This window comes from Anser brachyrhynchus (assembly GCF_964034855.1).
Source record: "Anser brachyrhynchus genome assembly, chromosome: 1".
Lineage (NCBI taxonomy): Eukaryota > Metazoa > Chordata > Aves > Anseriformes > Anatidae > Anser > Anser brachyrhynchus.
Window position 1 is genome coordinate 103,608,772 of NC_137694.1, and position 18,580 is coordinate 103,627,351.

General features: G+C 39.3%; 1 protein-coding gene across 3 annotated transcripts; it reads right to left on the reverse strand.

Annotated features, from left to right (window-relative positions):
• Positions 1-221: 221 nt before the first annotated feature.
• On the reverse strand, positions 222-18,492 carry CASP2 (caspase 2). 3 transcript variants are annotated; one of them, XR_013948899.1, is made up of 11 exons: positions 17,950-18,343; positions 13,779-13,946; positions 12,028-12,103; positions 9,411-9,505; positions 7,674-7,850; positions 6,630-6,758; positions 6,105-6,195; positions 5,930-5,991; positions 2,276-2,425; positions 2,076-2,185; positions 222-1,469 (listed from the first exon to the last, which is right to left on the reverse strand). XR_013948899.1 is itself a non-coding variant. In XM_080586290.1 (11 exons), exons 2-11 carry the CDS (start codon positions 18,097-18,099, stop codon positions 1,335-1,337), a joined length of 1,281 nt encoding a protein of 426 aa, XP_080442416.1. In that variant the 5' UTR covers position 18,100; positions 18,369-18,492; the 3' UTR covers positions 222-1,334. The 3 variants fall into 3 exon arrangements, 2 of the variants coding, with proteins under 2 accessions (XP_080442416.1, XP_080442415.1); XM_080586290.1 differs by lacking the exon at positions 5,930-5,991 and adding an exon at positions 18,369-18,492 and having other exon boundaries at positions 17,950-18,100; XM_080586289.1 differs by lacking the exon at positions 5,930-5,991 and having other exon boundaries at positions 17,950-18,340.
• Positions 18,493-18,580: the final 88 nt, after the last annotated feature.

Below are 18,580 nucleotides of genomic sequence, written 5' to 3' on the forward strand. Positions count from 1 at the left end.
AGACTGTAGCCTGTACATAACCCAGTATATCAGAATTTAAGCTACTGCAGAAAATGTTAATGCCCATTTCCCACCATTACATCACACAGGAGTAACTGCAACTGGATATAGGCAAGAGGCAAATTACAGTGTGAAGAGACTGAATAGGAAAGTTCCAGACAAAGTGTTGGATTATAGCACGTTTCTGATTGACCAGTTGAAATGACACTTTGCAAACAATATGAGCTAAATGAATAGCTTTAAAATGATCATGGCTGAAAACTCAATTTATCAGGGTAATAATGTGAAACTCTACCCTTTTAAATGAAAAGGAAACAGACTGCAGTGACCAATAATCTAAGCAACATGCTTAGACTGTAAAGAGCTGCCTTGAATATTTTCATTAAAAGAGATCCCTTTCCACAAGGCTGTAGGATTTCAGGGATTCAGTTATACAGTGCAATTTATAGACTCCTGAGAAGTTGGTGAAGTGTCTGAATGCTATGCCTGTTGTGGCATATAGGTACTATAGCAAACAAAATCATCAAAAGTAATACTCTATACAGTTGTTTCCACTTGGACTAAGGTGAGCTAATCTAGAATTTCTGGATTCAAAATTATTTCTGGGGCATTTTAATGAGACTCATTCATCTGTATGAGAAATACTGGATTTCCATTTGTTTTTCTAATAACCCAGGATGTCTTGTGTAACTCTTCTCGAGTTCTCTTGATAACTTGACTACAGAAAAAATGCACAAAAACAGACTTAAAGTGATCAAGATGGTAGTAGTGGTAAATGTCAAGTACTGAAAACAGTAACACTCCGTTTTAGAGAGGAGAAAGACTCTCCTTCACTACAGAGTTCTTCCCTAATGTACACAGAACCTGACTGTCATGCATGAAGAACCAGGCAGAAAGTATTTAAAAAATAAAAATAAAAGCATAAGATAAGTAGCATTTTATGAAACTTTTCCCTTTCAAAAATACTTATCTTTTCCAAAATTGGTATGAATAGTCTGTTTCCCTTTTTGCATTCACATTTCTAACAAATGTCCTTATGTCGCATTCCAAAGGATGTTCCCACATTTTCCTAGATGCAGCGCTGATCTGTTTTCATCAACGTCCATACATAAGGAATAAATCAGAATATTAGAATTTTAAAACCTGAACTGAATCAGATTACAAAGATTTGCCAAATTATCTTAGAAAAAGACATCAAGAATTGGTCTGGCCAAACATAAAGATGCGTTCCTTGCTTGGGCATCTGATGCCACAGCCCATAAGAATAGAAACGTAGACATCCATACTCAGAGTTCAATTTTGGCAGTATCTCTCTTCCAATGGAGCTGGCAGGGTTATTTTCCTGGCAGATAACCAGGAAATAGGTAAAGGTCCCGACAGAGTGTACTACAATATTCTGACATTTCCTTGCAGCGGTGGAATTCTGTGCCTGGGGCATAACCTTCTCGTTGCTTGATTTGTCTATTCACCTAAACATAAGATTAAAAAAAAAAAAAAAGACTGTAAGGATTAAGAAAACGGAAGTAAGGAAAGTCATTGCTTTCCTTACTCACAAATTATTCTGTTTATCTTATTAATTAGTTGCTGGTATGCTGCTTTTCTAAACTACAGGAAGGATAAAGAACTGGGGTGCAGTTCCACAGTAGCTCAAGTTACTGTGGTCACACTGCAGTCTTCACTCTCTGTCCTCCCATTTTCTTAATCTTTCCCTTATGTAAGTACAAATGTTTGCTGCTATGTACCGAGACAGTTCAGGCAATGAAATCCACCTGAAAAAATTACTATTTCTATATAAGAAAAGTGGTGCTTGGCAAGTCAGATTAATTCTCCTCCTAAATTCATCATGTGGTCACACAAGCGTAATGGGAAGAGTCAAACACTGCATTTTTTACTTTGATTAAACTGATGTGGAATTGTATATAAATATATATTTAAATGGGAAAGGGAGTAATAATTTTGCTATGAATGGAGCAACAACACTTACTTAAAGAGTATATTAATCCTAGCAAGCTGAAGCAACAGAAGGTTCTTCAGAAACCAGGTAAATGGGGGAAAGGAAAGGCATTACATCTCACCTTCACCAACATGTCAGCCACATGAGTGTCGCGGGAGTCCTCTGCAAACACAGAGGTGAGTGCTTCAATATACCAGGATCCACGTTTGGTGTTTCGCATGGCCGCAGTGCCTGAGAAGAAAGAGTGTATACATTGAAGTTCCTGTGGAAGACAGACACATATAAACTTAAGCCCTAAGGATTAGTGCCTCTCCCCAGTACCTTTCAGACATGCATATCCACAGATCATATCTGAGCATGTAGGCAGACGCAGCTTGACATTTTCTTCCTTGTTTGCATCACTTTCCTCACAGCCTGGGGAATCTGACCGTTCTTTCCCATCTCTTTGATCCACTCCCCGGTCTGTCTCATCTGGGGGGGGGGAAAGGAGGGGGAAGGGGGTGAGGGACAACAAATAAGAGGGAAAAAATAAATTACAAGAAAAGAAGAAATTATCTTGAATTACTGGACGTAGTTTTCCTTACTTTTGGGCCCCTGTCAGCAATGCCACAACTGATGTCAAACTGAAAGCTTCTGTGTGAACAGTTAGCTTTTTCAGCTGTTTTAAAAACTCATCTGAAAGTTCTCCTGCACAAACTAATACAGACACCAACAAGTGCTGAACCTGCTCAATATAATGCGACTGGTAGTCTGCATGGCAATTGATTTTTTTCCTTCTTTCCCATGCAGATTAATGTAGATAATTGGCAAAGCAAAGAAATTTCTGAGAGTTCTTCATGATCTGTGGAAGGATTTGATACCTAGCCCTAAAAGCTTCTATTTTCAACTTTTGCCTACGTTAGAAATTCAAAACATGACTAGTCTAGTTTGCGGTGCTTAATACCTATTGCAGAATGCAAACAAGAGCTGTAATGTTAGTTGCTATGGTTTAACTCCAAGAAAACATTAACCAAATATGTCACCTTCAAAATCCTGACTATAATACCATTTGCTTCAATCAAAACCATAATATGTGCAATAGGAAAATGCAAAAATATTTTGACTCCAAACACTAGAGACAGACATCTACAGTACATAGACTTTAAAACCTGGACAACATTTAATGCCCTTTCTAGGATTCATTAGTATGTATTATGACAATTCTAGATAGCCCCAATTGGTTGTTTACATGACACAGATTTTCCATTGTAATCTAGACTAACAATAGTGGCAATAACATTAAGAGTCAAGCTATGTTGCAAGAAAAATAAAGCTACATTTTTACAGGCTTTCTATTTAATTTTTCCCTTTTGTTCTTGTATTATAACACAAAAATCTACTGCTCTACTTACTTCCTAATAGCATGAATCAGATTCTAGATTTAGGAAGCATAAGCATCCACTTCAGAGGCCTTCCTGTTATGATGGTGCTAGGTCTCTGTTGCTATGTTGTACTTAAGAAATGTGTTTGGATTTCTAACCCTTTTATAGGCAGTGGCACTAGTTGCATCTTGTAAGTACACACAGGAGATGGTCAGTTCATAATGCAGCAAGATGGTTCTTCTTTTCCTCCAAAATGAAAACAACAGCGAGAGAAGTCTAATTGTCTTATAGGCTACATATAGTCTATGATAAAGGTTCCCTAGCTCAAAATTTAGTGAGTACTCCATTATGTTCCTTCCTCCTCTCTTTAAGATAGCAATGCATTTTTTTTTCCATTTTTAACTACACTTTTTTTCCTCATGCTTTTTATCACTCTTCTCCAATCCCTTTTTGTTCTGTGATCTTAAAACTTCAGTGGACTGTTCATAGCATATGTTACCTCAGATAAGAAGAAGGTAATTTTATAGCCAAGCTATATTATTCATGCTATCATCATTCCATATTGCAGTGTATCAAATCAAAGATTTTTTCATTAAAAATTCAGAATTAGAAGTCTTCCTTATGCATTTGTCTTCAAACATCAATCCAGTCAACTTACTAATGTAACTAAAAAGTATAAAGCATTAACTATGTCAAGATATTACTTTGCATATTCAAGCTCTAATTTATATCACCAATAACTGCTATCCAAAAAGATCCAATCTGTTTAAATTTCCCTGAAGCTCATAGATTTCACTTTTCCCAATTGATTTCAGTAACTGCCAACTGCACATTTGTCAATATTTATCACAGTTCTTCACTTTGTTGAACCAACTACTATATTAAACACAGATACTAAATAGGTTTAAAGCCTCATTTGATGTAATGGTGAAATCTGACTAGTTATCATTTCTCACTGATTTCTGTCACCATTGTGTTTTGATCCATGACAGTAAGTGGACTACTTCAATTTTTTAGTAGACTCCCTCCAAAGGTCCTTTGGAAATGAAGTAGACCATACCAACTCTTCTTTATCTACATTTTTTCATGTGTCATTGATAGAAGAAAGATAAGGCTTATTACATGTAGTTAGGGGAAAAAATATCCTCTGCATTTCTCATTTTACTTCAACTGCTTTCAGCTAACTTGCAAGGCACAGAGATATTGATTACTAATCTACTACTTGTCCACACTACTTGGACAGCCTTTTAAATACTTTTTGTTTTTTAAAGCAGCATTGGCTAGTCTAACCTTTAAATGCCAGCATCAAAAGGCATACATTTTGTTGACAGCTCAATTGCTTCATAACTAGTATTTCTCTCTGACTATTAATCAAGCTTTACACGAGGTTAAAAAATATATTTAAATAAAATTAAGTTGTTTTTCCCCTTTCAGTTGCTCAAGTCTCAATCCTTTGCCTACTGCAATATCCCAGTTCTGCAGCATTCTGCATAGCAAGCTTCTCACTCTTTCGTAACAAAAATTTTTTTGGGAAGAGGAAGGCCAAACAGGATGTCTTAACATGAACAGATCCATTATAGTAACATTACAGTCAAATAAACCTAATTACCTAATAGGTCAGCAGTCAATTCTGGCTTATTACACTTATTTCCATACTGTTAAGAATCTGCATGTTCACATTTGTTCAAGAATATTTAAACATTCAATAACATAAGGAACAGAACTGCATTAAATTTATAGTGTAAAGATGCACATTACAATATTCCCAAATGCTTAAAGGATCAAATATTTTTGATACTCAAATATACTCAAATATTTTTGATACTTCACCTAGGCTTTATAGTTTTTCCCAAATTAGGATGAAACATGATAATAGGCGAAGGAAACATGCTCTTGCCTAGAGGACAAACTATAAAGCTCAGCTTAAAATGGAAAAAAAAAAACCAAAAACCAGAGAAAATTAAAAACAAAAAACAAAACAAGAAGGGGAAAAAGCATACATGTTAGAAAAGAGAACTTTCCTATCATAAGAGAAAAAAACAAAGCTTTCTAAGACAGAACTTCTCTTTGGAGTATTCGTGGTTTCACAGCTATCTTTTTAAGTCCACCTTAGGGAAAAATTTGGCCATTATCAGATCTGAAAAGTAGTTTGTTTTAGACATATGTTTAGTTACAACAGGAGGAAAAATGAATAGCAAAATTAAGAAAAAACAATAGGAACATAGAGTGGAAAAAGAACAAATCTGAGAATTAAGAGAACAATTTTATAATCACAATAGTATGTGAAAAAAAGATTGAAAGCAGGAGATTTGTAAAAGAAAAAGAAAACAAAAAAACAAGTAACAGCTAACATTGATAGCTCATGAGACAACAAAACAAGAGACAACATATCCAGGATCAAGTGAAAGACAGGTATTCAGACAAGACTCCAGTGCTAGTGTACCACTCCATGCTGTGCTGTAATTTGATGCACCGTAAGCCCCACTCCCCCTACTGCAGATATAGCAAGAGAAAGTTTCAATATATGAGTGGGCTATGATAGAGCTTTACATCTGAGGTGCTCTGGGGTCTGCAAGTCAATGCACACACCTCATGCAGAGCAAAAGACACTTACAGAGCAACAGATGCAGTGGCAGCAGCAGGGCAGAGGGAGGTGAATATGGATCCCACTTACACCTGAGAGAAGCAAAGAGGAGAGTTGACAGCAAGTTGAATGTGAGGGCGTGTATGTGTGTAAAATGAGCCTTAATGGCATGCCAAATCATGGCTTCCAGTATTTGGGCACTCACCTCCCCGGCAGGCTTGAATAAAGAACATTTTGGGCTTATTCTGGAGATTTGGGCAGTTTGCATTATCAAAGAGCCGGAAAGCTTCCTGCAACTGAGAGAAGGAAAAAAGCTAAGTATTCTTTATTGCAGCCTTCTGTGAGCCAAACTCAGTGTCACCTTGTTTCCCTATATTTTAGTTACTACCTCACTACTCTTGATATTTTATCCTTTATCTACTAACTGTGACAAAGATCCACCGCACCCTAAGCTCCTATTAGTTTGAGATCATGCACTCTACCTAGTACATGTAACAGGAAGAGAGAATAGGGTAACAACTTTCTTATCTGGCATATATCTATGTCATTCCTTATCTTACAGACTTCTCATAGCTCTCTCTGCCATTTTCTTCCCACAAGCTCTTATTTTTGCTTTTTTAAAAATGTAAATCGTCAGCCTCCCCATCAATTCACTTTCCTTTCTTTTTTTCTCCTTTCATTTTTACTTTCCAAGATGTAACCTACAACATACCAGGACAAAGTAATATACCTGTAGCAGTTTGCCATCAATGCCATAAACTCCACCCTCTACACCATGGGAAAGTAAAGCTACTACACAGGAATCCACGTCCCGGTGATCAGGCAGCTTAGAGAATCTCTCCAACGCACTCTGCATTTCCTGGAAGAGAGAAAAAATGCTTAATCCTTCCCAGAATTACATAGGGAAAATGGGCTAATGTGAAGGGAAAAATAAAAATGGCCCTCCAGTTACAGAATAAACTACATACATCAGATTTACAGGACAAAAAAACATCTGTTCCATAACAAATAGCAAAATGTTCTTTTGCTTTTGTGTATCATTCAGTCCTAGGTATAACATTGTTTATTAGGAATAACTTAGGACTTCTACTTTTCCATACTGTCCAACAGGGGGACACAGCAACTATCAGAGTTGGTATATGTGGATTTAACATAGGAGAAAGCAACTGATACTTTACAGAGGTTTTGTACTGACACTGGAGTCTGGCTGGGATACTGGACCATCTTAACGGATACATATTCTGGTACTTTAGACATTCAAATATGATCAAAACACATCAACTATTTAAGGCAGAAAACTTCAGGAAATATGATAACTTGGCAGGTATGGAAGACTTAAAATGTTGTAAAAGCTGCTTTCTTGAATAAAACACTCTTTAACAGGTTCTGTAATGCTTAAATATTTGCAAACCATAACTTTTAGGATAGCAGAACACTGGAAAGGGCTACCTAGAGTAATCTGGAGCCTGTTCATTCTCAGTATTAACACACATGCCAGGTGTGGTCTAGATATTCTTGCACCTCTCACTATAAGGGCAGTACTTCTTGTGGTCCTTTGTGATCCTACTTTATATGGTAACTCCTTTGTCTTCCAAGCTTCTTATTTTTGGTATGCTAGCAGACATCATCCCATTTAGCCTCCTTTTCTATTCAAAAGTGACTACTCATGTCTTCCTGATCAAGCTTAGCTAAACCAAAGCAGACCTCTTAAGATGCTCATGTAACAGCTACAAACTCAGCCATACTGTTTGTAAAGTACTAGGATCCCGCTTACCTCTGCACTTTGATCATGAAAGACAGTCACTTGATACCCAAGATGCTTGAAAAGCAGCTCCAGGGAAGTACAGTCCACATCTCCACCTGAGCGATACTCCAAGTCCTTCTCACTATTGAAATGGACATTACTGAGAATAAGTGCTAAGCCTCGGGGCTCCGATACCAGTTTATATGCCTGAGAAGAAGATTTAAAATTGGTAAATTTAGACTATACAAGGAAATAATAGAGTCTCAGAGCAGAACACTAAACCCTATGTCCTAGGTTGATTATTAATAATATGCAGGATTTCTACTTTGAGACGGCACGGTAGAGGTCAAAAAAGTGTGGTTTAACATAACGAATGTTTATATTGCAAAGGGTTTCAAAGGCAACTATTTCTGTAAGTCTCCACAACTGATGATCTTACAAAACTATTAATAAGATGTTGTAATACCTTGCCTTATTTCTTATTTTAAAAGGAATACAGCTTACACATTTCATACTGTGAATTAACTAATTCTTGCTAACGTTTTTCGTTTTTCTCCTCCTTTCACACACACACTAGTATGACCAAACATATTTTCATCATACCCATTGAAGGCCTAGCGTAACATTAGGAAAGACTGAGCTAACAGTTCTTAATTTTGGTTGGGACCAAGTAGAGATACAAAATACCATGTGAGCGCAACGGTAGCAGAAAGGGACAATGAGTGACCAGTTCTCAAAGTTAAGAAGATGTCAAAAAATGTTAATAGGGAAAAATGCTAATTTAGGAAAGGTGTCTTTGAAACAAGCTTGCCTCTCCCACTCTAACAACGAACCAATAGTAAATAGTAATAGCAAATCCCTGTAAACCAGAAGTAAATTTAATACTGAAGGACCTAAATCGGAAGTAAATTTTAATACTGAAGGATCATATCAAATAGGGTGTAAACAGACACAGATATAAAAAGAGGTGAGTTAGGCTCACACTGATGTTGCCCAATTGTAACTTTCTGTTGGGAAAACCTAAACAAAGCAAAACAAAACCTGCTTTGCCTTGTAACAACATAGAGCCTTTAACAGAAATGTTAAGCATTAGCATGTAGTGTAACCCTAGTAAAGCGTCTGCCCTATTATATGAAATGCTTAGTTTTCCTTAAGCCTACACCATCACCACAACCTATGCTTTACGAACAGAACAAACAAGAAAATAATTACGACTATCTGCATAATTTCTGCAGCTACAGAAAAGGATTAGAAATTCAGGTTGTTCTACCCAGGACTGCACAGAACTCTGATCTAATTTTTGTGCCTAAGGAGACATTTCCCGATACAGTCAGCAATTAAAACAGCCAAGATTGTGACAATGTGCTGAAAAACAGTTCTAATATTGTACAGCCATTTGCAGAGTGGGTCAGCACACAAAACACAGAAGGTAGATGGGGATGCAGACAAATAAATATGAGGCAGTAATATACACAGCTTACACAGAGCAACAGAACAGAAGGCATTCCATGAAGTTCTTCATAAACAAAACCCAGAGACAGAGATTTGTACAGAATTACACAACTTCTCAGAATTTCTTGTCACTTTTAAATGAGAACTACATCAAATCAAACGTGATTGGTAAGAGCTCTCAGTTACAGCAAGAGCATAACACTAAACTACATCCCAATGAAGTACATGTTTCAACTCAGTTGTAAGTAGTACATGTTCAGTTGATATATTCCAATACCTCACATTTTAAAGAGATTTTCTCTGTCAACTACTTACCAAGTGCTGGTGATCATGATAGAATTCTGGAGTGCAGTGCTTCACTGGAGGAATTGGTGGACCATCTCCATTATCCAAAGAATGTTCCACTGGTTCTATGCAAAACAAAAATACCAGTAACAACAACAAAAAAATACTAACTGAAAAGTCTCTGCATAAGGTAGTAATTTGCATATTAATAAGTACATATTTATGGATGTCTAAAGGTACATTCCTGTATTATTCTATTCATACATCTAAAAATTTTGTTTGATCAGGGACTGTACACACATGATGAAAAATGGCAGAAAAAAAAACAAACATACTGGTATGGTATACCTATTTATTATATTTTTTATTGGCAACAACCTTTAATATTCTGTGTCATTTGTGGGTTAACCTAAGGCCTATCAAGTTTAGTTCCAGAGAGTGTGAAAACAGAATTTATATCTAAAATTAGAGCAGCGTGCTTTTCTGTCATTTTGTTCAGTATCTCATCCATTTCCCAGTAAGGCTGATGAACTATTACTAGAAATATTAAAATAGAAAAGTGTTCTTCCTTCCATAAAAGATTCCCATTCTCACTGGACACAATTCTCTTTCACATTTTATGCTGAATAGGTACATTAGTGATCAAACTAGACATTTCTAATTTCCATAAAGTGCAATGCTCTTTCGCCTTTGAACAACCCTTTACCTCTGGTCAGCAGCAGATAAAAGGAATGAGAGTTAACTAGTTGCCATTTATAGACATTCTTTCCCCTGTCCAGAAGAGACTGAGCTAATAACATTCATGGTCTCTTGAAATCCTTTTTTAAGCATTTTGAGACATGGTTCTCCGAGCTGGAGGACCATATACTTGTACTGAGTTTATGTGGAAAGGTTTTTGTAGTGGGTGGCTGCAGGGATGGCCTCTGTGAGGAGAGTCCAGAAGCTGCCCCATGTTAGATAAAAGCCAGCTCTAGCTGGCTTCAAAAGGAACCCTCTGCTGGCCAGAGCTGAGCCAATAAGCCACGCTGTTTGCACCTCTGTGAGAGCAGATTTAAGAAAGTGAAAAAACTGCTGTGCAACAACACCTGGGAGAGTGAGGAGTGAGAAAGAACCCTGCAAACACCAAGGCCAGTGCAGGAGGAGGGCAGGAGGTGCTCCAGAGCAGAAGTTCTGCTGCGGCCTATGAAGAGGACCCTGGTGGAGCAGGCTGTCCCCTTGCAGCCCATGGGTCCCACATGGAGCAGATCTCCATGCTGCAGCCCGTGGAGGAGCCCCCGGTGGAGCAGGTGGTTGTGGCCTGGAGGAGGCTACAGCCCACGGAGAGCCCCCACAGAAGCAGACTCTAGGCCAGAGCTGTAGCCTGCGGAGAGGAGCCCACGCAGGAGCAGGTGATCTGTCAGGAGTTGTCGCCCGTGGGGAATCCACGCTGGATCAGTTTGTTCCTGATGGATGGACCCCCTTGGTATGGACCCATGTTGGAGCAGTTCTTGAGCTGCCGTTTGAGGGGAGCCTGCGCAGGATCAGTTCAGGAAGGACGGCATCCCATGGAGGGACCCCGTGTGGAGCAGGGGAAGAGAGTGACCGTGAAGGAGTGGTGGAGACAAAGTGTTAGGGACTGACAGCAGCCCCCATTCCCTATTCCCTTGTGCCGCACAGGGGGAGGACATAGAAGAGGGTGGAGGGGGGAAGGTGTTTTTAGTTGGCTTTTAGTTTCTCACTGCTCTAGCTTGTTAGTAATAGGTAATAAATTATATTAATCTCCCTATCCTGGTTCTGTTTTGCCCATGATGATAATTGTTGAGTGATATATCTTCCTGTCCTTATCTCAACCCTTAAGCCCTTTTCATTGTCTTTTCTCCCCCTTTCCATCTGAGGAGAGGGGGTGAGAGAATGGTTGTGGTGGAGTTCAGCTGCCCAGCTGGGTAAAACCACCACCACAATGCTCTATAAAAAAACTATAACCTTTGTAGCTTTAAAAAAAACAACCCTTGAAAACTAGACACCTGTTCTTTAATATCAGAGAGAGCTCCTAATAACCACCACAGTAAAAGCAGTGGTTAGGGTGCATGAGTACTCTCCAGGTGTTACCAGATATAACATATAAACTAACAAGGAGATCCATTCCAACAACCAGTTCCCTGACATGAGTCAAAAATTCTTGCTAAAGAAAAGTTGATTTGCTGAATTCAATGGGAAGCTACAGCAGTCTGTATCGGGCCCACCTTACTTACATACCACCTTACAATTATTTGTTAAGAAGAATACTGTCAACAATCAGTATCTTTCCACAGCTCTAGTTCACTTATACTCTACTGTAAATTTAAATGAAGAAGAAAACCCTTAAAGATCTAAAATTTTACAACTGACACATTCTACTTAAGCAATGAAATTTCCTGTAAGAATAAAGGAAGCTGACTAGAATTAATTAGGTTCTCTTTCCACTATGCTATTTAAATATAATTTTCCAGCCTATTTCTGCCTCTTATATCTGATCATAATATAGTCAGTTCATTTTCAAGTTTGTATTCTGAGGATGAGCAAAGTGGTGGCAAGCTTATTTGTAAAACTGAAATAGGAGAGTATTAATAAAGTAGAGTCAACCAACCAGATAACCAATGAGCTATTCATGATGTAATGTATGACTCACCAATCCAGCGTGGCTTCTTTGAATTACATGATTCACATGGAGGGAGTGGAAGATTTGATCCATAACAGTGTTCAAGCTACAAGACATCCAATAAATCCATGAAAAGATCAGCAAAAGACATCTATTTTTTTTCTTTACACTACAAAGCTGTAGGTATCACTGAACAAAGATAAAGGTATTTACACACATATACGACTTGCTATAATATATTCTATATATATTATATACAATTTAACATAAAACACTATACTGTGGTTTACATCCAAATAAAACAGATCATGACAAGATAGCAGCAGCACTTTCTGTTAATACAAAATTCCTTCCCTTCTTTGCTCATCTCTACTTTTACCCAAATGCCCTTTTGGGACACCTTACTCTTATTTTTGCCAAAACTTGTTTTGTTCAATAACTCCTCTTTTTGGTTGCTTTCAAAATTTCATTGTTTGCCTAGTCTAATAAATTATAAATTTTGATAAGGCAACATCTCTGCTCAGAAATATCTGGTCGTTCTTCCTTAGTATAAAGCACGCTTACTGAGAGTTTCCATCCTTCTCAATGCACTGAGAATACTGAATCTTTATTAAATTCTTCCTTCAGTCTGGTATTAACAACAGCAGATAGTGAAATGGTAAAAATAAAGATAACAAAATTAGGAAAGGGAAGTCCCTCCCTACAGCAGAGAAGACTGTCTTTTAGTAGCTTTCTACTTGGAGAATCTTTGAACACTAAATTAAAAGATTTTAGAGAAAAAAAAATGCAGCTTTTGTGTTCTTGATGACACATCAATAAGAATGTGTTAAACTTAAGAATGTGCAGGAACCTCATGCAATTCAACAAGAAGTGCACAATCCTGCACCTGGGGAGAAACAACCCCATATGCTGGGAGCTGACTGGTTGGAAAGCAGCTTTGAATAAAATGTCTTGGGTTCCTTCATAGAAACCAAGCTGAATATGAGCCAGCAATGTGCCTTTGTGGCAAAGGCGGCTAATAGTATCCTGGGTTGCATTAGGAGCATTGCCAGCAGATTAGATAGAAGGAGGTGACCCTTCCCTTCTACTTAGCTCTGGTGAGGCCACACCTGGAGTACTGTGTCCAGTTCTGGGCTTGCCAGTGCAAGACAGACGTGGACATACTGGAGGGAGTCTAACAAAGGGCCACAAAGATGATTAAGGGACTGGAGCATCTCTCATACAAGAAAAGGCTGAGAGTTAGGACTGCTTAGCCTGGAAAACTGAAGACTTAAGGGGATCTTATCAATGTGCAAAAATATCTGAAAGGAGACAGCCTCTTTTCAGTGGTGTCCGGTAAGGAGAAGAGGCCATGGGTACAAACTGGAACACAAGAGATTCTGTCTGACCATCCCGACACAGATGGGAGACTGAGCACTGGCACAGGTTACCCAGAGATGTTGTGAGGTCTCCCTTCTTAAAGATATTCAAAACCTGTCTGGACATGGTCCCGGTCAACCTGTTGTAAGTATCCCTGCTGGAGCAGGGGGGGGATTGAACCAGATGACTTCCAGAGGTTGCTGCCAACCGCAACCATTCTCTGCTTCTGTGTGAAAATTATCTTCATCTCAAATTCTTTTCACTATCTTTTTATTCTAAGGCTACTGCAAGTTTCAATTTGCAACTAAATCCCATCCTTTCCACTAAAAGCATTTTTTTCTAAACATTTGAAAAAAATGCCTGTATGCCCAAACCCAACCCCAAATGCAGCCCATCCATTTTATTTTTTAAAACTGATATACCCGTGCAATCCCATTGCTTAGGTTGGATTCTGTCTTCAAGATTATTTCCTCCAGATGCTGCTGTTTGGTTTCTCGTAGAGCTTCACAGAAGGCTGAGAAGGCATAAGGGCCTCTCTTGGGCAACAAATTGAGGAATTCCACATTTTGGCTGAAGCTCCCAGACTTGGCCTAGATCCAGAGAAGAAACAAAACCAACACTCAAAGTAACACGCCAACACAATTCATTTTCATTTCAGTTAAGCTTCAGAACAACTCGATCTTTTTCCTTCATGTAAATATCCTGTCACCATGCTTAGCTGTGCTAGATCCTTTCTTACAGCTTTTCCTAGCTGATTTCACTCCCACCCCTCTGTTCCTACTAGCTCAAGGGGGAGAGTATATGACAATGAAGCAAGCCAACAATTCACACATTTCCTCGTGCAGTAATACATCCTGTTTCCTCTAACCTCTTACTTCCAGTTACTGTCTGAATAGTATTGGCTTATCCTCCTTCAATACACAAAGTCCAGAACACGTTTTCACTACTGCTCAATGTGTTTATGGTCTCAGGCACTAATACACAAATCCCTTGGAAAGTGTGAATGAAAATATTTATTTCATACAGTCAATTCCAAAAAGACACTATATATGTATAATGTGTTACATTTACACCAATGAAGCAATATATGGTAGTGTATGAGAAAAAGTAACAACCAAAAATTAAATTTACGTTTCTGTAAAACATTCATAGGAAGTTCTAATTTTTAGCATGTTAGCAGGACATCTGCTAACAAATTGTCTAATTTATAAAAGCCTTCCCTGTGTAGAAAACTGAAACATCATATACTAAAATATTGGCTACTGAAAGTAAGTTTTATGGGTTCCATGGAATTGACCTTACATTTTTAAAATTATCACTGTGATCCAAGATCTCTTCATTTTTTAAATGATAAGAAATGACTGGTGAGTTACACTGAACCAAACACTAACACTGCACGAGCAATCATAGGAAAATCAGACAAAACACCTTAAGGCACATGTGTAAATCCTATGCTGCACAACTTTCACACCATTATATTTTCTTTCATGAAATATATTCAGCTTGTTCTTCAAAGTAGTTTGGCTTTTGTCCTGCAGCATTGGAATGATAATGCAAAATCTTTTTGATCTAATGTTACTACTAAAATTTCAAGCTATGTTCATTCATGATTGGCTAATAGCACTTATTTTTGTATCAACAATGTCCCCTGACTTCAGTGTTCTGCCCTTTTCATTATTTAACAAACTTCTTACTAAAATCAAATCTATATTTGCTGGATGGTCACACTCAAAAATTTGTGGTCAATGGCTCAATGACCAAGTGGAGATCAGTAACTAGTGGTGTTCCTCAGGGGTCAGTATTGGCACTGGCACTGTTTTAACATCTTTGTTGGTGACAGCGAAGGTGGGATCGAGTGCACCCTTTGCAAGTTTGCTGATGACACTAAGCTGTGTGGTACGGTTGACACACTGGAGGGAAGGGACAGGCTTCCAGAGGAAACCTGGACAGGGTTGAGAGCTGGGCCTGTGCAAACCTCATGAAGTTCAACAAGGCCAAACGCAAGGTCATGCAACTGAACTGGGGAAATCCAAAGAACAAATATAGGCTGGGTGGCCAATGGATCAAGAGCAGCCCTGAGGAGAAGGACTTGAGCGTGTTGGGTCCTAAGAAGCTCAACATGAGCTGGCAACGTGCTAAGAAGCTCAACATGACCTTATAGCAGCCTTTCAGTACTTAAAGGGGGCCTACAAGAAAGCAGGAGAGGGTTTCTTTGTCACAGAGTGTAGTGATAGGACAACTAGTAATGGTCTTCAACTAAAAAAGGGTAGATTTAGATTAGATATTAGGAGGAAATACTTTACTGTGAAGGTGGTGAGGCAATGGAACAGGTTGCCCAGAGAAGCTGTGGATGCCTCATCTGTGGAGATGTTCAAGGCCAGTTTGAATGGGGCTTTGAGCAACCTGCTCTAGTGGAAGGTGTCCCTATCCATGGAAGAGGGGTTGGAATTACATGATCTTAAAGGTTCCTTTCAATCCAAACCATTCCATAACTCTAAATTCCATGCTTCTTACATCTCCCTTAGCTCCTTGGTTTATTTCACTTCCCTTAGATTACAAAAGTTTGTTTGTTTATTTAAGATATTTCCAGAACCAATTTGTTTATTCTTCCCTTTGATTTTAAATCAAAGAAAAATATCACCAGCATATTTTTTTTTTAAAGACAAGATGGTTTAAAACAATTATTTATCCAGATCTTCTTCATTCTATGACCTTTTTTTTTTTGGGTGGGGTAAGGAAAATGGAAATTAGATATTGACAAATCCAGGAAAACCTACGCTCTATTGTCAGATACAGTGGCATTTCTCTCCTGCTATTTCCAGGAAGGTGTATGATAGTTAGTGTTATGACACATTTTCAACAACAGTCTGTGTAACAGTTCTCCTAAGACCTTACCACACATTTAAGCCAGAGAGTGTAATACTATTGTTTTTCTTCTAGAGTACTATGAATTTGCAAAAAGGACAAAGTGTTTTTTGGCTCAGAAGATCTTTCCTTTAAATGCCTGTTACTTTTAATTTATCTATTGCACTCTAATGATTAGTATTATCCTGCAAACATTCCTGTCATTTCTATCCTGCCAGTGCAACGCATACTCTGCAGCATTACTGTTTCAGTTGTGAATGTAGTCCTCTTGCCCCTGTCAACTTTATATTTTTGCTGTAATTTCCAGCTTCATATCCTGCAACAGTAGTTCAAGTCACTCTGTTCTCTTGATCAAGCTGCTATTTCTATTCGTATACACCTAAGCTCTCACTTTTGTGTAGAAAGTGCACTGTTTACCTGACTTTTCCATCCTAAAAACTTTCTGCTTACTGATTACCCATTAGTAAGTACCTCTTCATCTTCTTTTACTCATTATATCCAGAAGGGAAGACTCCCTTAATCTTCTTCCTCCCTGTCTTAGTTTAAAACAACTTGACTGCAGCAATATTTTCTAAGAGACTAATTGTATTTGTCATTATCCTGACTTTGAGAGGACTTTTTTTTTTTCCTTCCAGTGACTAACTGCATGTCAGCAACTGAGCATCTCTAGTAACCACCCATACTTTATAAGTTCCTGAGTCACCCTTTGACTTTTAACATCTTCCTATTATTTTTGTCCTCTTTCACTAGGAATAGAAGCTACTTCAGGTAAGACTGCCTGCACCTCCCATGACTTGGCACAAGTATCCCTGACGTGTCACGAAGAATTTCACGTTATCTTTTGGTGCACACCAAGTCAAAATTCATCAAAAAGTTTTTTCCTTATTCCTTGAAAAAACTTTGCCAGTCTCAGGTGCACACCATCTGCACTAGTACCCAGCGAACAGCTCATCATTCTTGTTTTTAGAATCTGTTCTTAAGACAGGACCATCAACCTTACTTGACAAAGAGCCTCTCTGTTGCTTACATGACCCTTAAGATGTACTTGACTTGCACCTTCAGTTGTTACCTTCAGTTTCCTTTCTCTTTGAAGACCTGCATCTCCTTTCTGCAGTCTTCAGTGTATTATTGTATGCTTAGGGCCAATCCCAAACTATTTCTAATGACTTCTTTTCCTAAGTACCCACTGCTCAGCATAAGTAACAAAAGCTTAGGAACAGTATTTGTCATCTTTAGAGTCTTGGGTCATGTAAAATTCTTCATGAAATTTACAAAATCACATGAAATATTTAAACAATGTGAAAGGTGTGCAAGCACCAGAACAAACTTGTTTATAATAGGTTTATTTATTTCCTCCCACAGGATTATTTTGGAAATTGGTAGTATTTCCACCTTTACAAATTAAAAAAAAGAGAAGCACAAAATAACGATAAAGGGCTGGAAGACACCACCGGACTCATGAAGAAGAGTCTACTACAACTACATGCCAGCATGCAAACTAATAATTTATTAAATTTCAGTCAAAACCCTTACCACCCAAAGTAACTTACAGTTCTTGTGCATGTTGCAAACAAGCCCTGTCTATGTTTGGTGCATGCTCTCCACACATAACCACACAGTAAAACACAGGTAGCAGAACGTGAGTTTTGCTTTGCTGCCACTGCCAAGAGCGGCACTGGGCTTAGGCAGAAATAAAGCTGACAGCGCAGCAGAGCGCGAGCCGCGTACCTGTATCATTTCCATCATCTCAGCGGTGATGATGTCCTTCTCTATCATATGCTCCATCAACTCTTTCAAAACCAGCTGCTTTGCCAGCATCACCCGGTTCTTCTTTAGCGCTTCCTGGTGACAGCGCTGCATGCCGCACGCTCCCAGCATCCTAGCGCGAGAGGGGAGACCAAACCCGGACTCTGTAGCAAGGAGCTGCCCTTCACCTTCCCACCTTTCTGCCCAGGAGGGGCCTCCCCGCGCAGGAGCCGCTCCACAACAGGCGGAAGAGGCCTCCAGCACCCGCCCCGACGGGCCCGGGCCCTGCCAGGGAGCTGCGCGCTCCCCCTCCCACCGCCGGTTTCCGAGGCCGCAGAGCGCGCGCGCTCCTCGCGTTCCCGCGCTCCCGCCCTCCCGTCACCGAGCGCGCCGCCGCTCACCGCGCCGCGCCGCGGGCCCAGCGATTCAAACAGCACCCCGCCACGGCGCCTGCGCAGAAGCTCCTTCCCCCCCCCTCCCCCGCCGCTCTCCGCGCTTTGCGAAAACTAAACAAAACAAAACAAGACTCGGCCCTCTGCGCGTGCGCGCTCCCGCCCCCCCCGGCGCTCACCGGCACCTGCGCCTCGCTGTGCGCGTGCGCCGGCTTGCCCGC

Bases quoted from the DNA above. Each gene is read 5' to 3' on its own strand.
- CASP2 (XM_080586290.1), bottom strand. From the start codon at position 18,099: ATGCTGGGAGCGTGCGGCATGCAGCGCTGTCACCAGGAAGCGCTAAAG. The intron at 6,196-6,629 runs GTATATTACTTT...TCCTTCTCTCAG, and splicing joins TTGATGGCAAACTGCTACAG to TTGCAGGAAGCTTTCCGGCT. The intron at 2,186-2,275 runs GTACTGGGGAGA...CTTTCTTCTCAG, and splicing joins TGGATATGCATGTCTGAAAG to GCACTGCGGCCATGCGAAAC.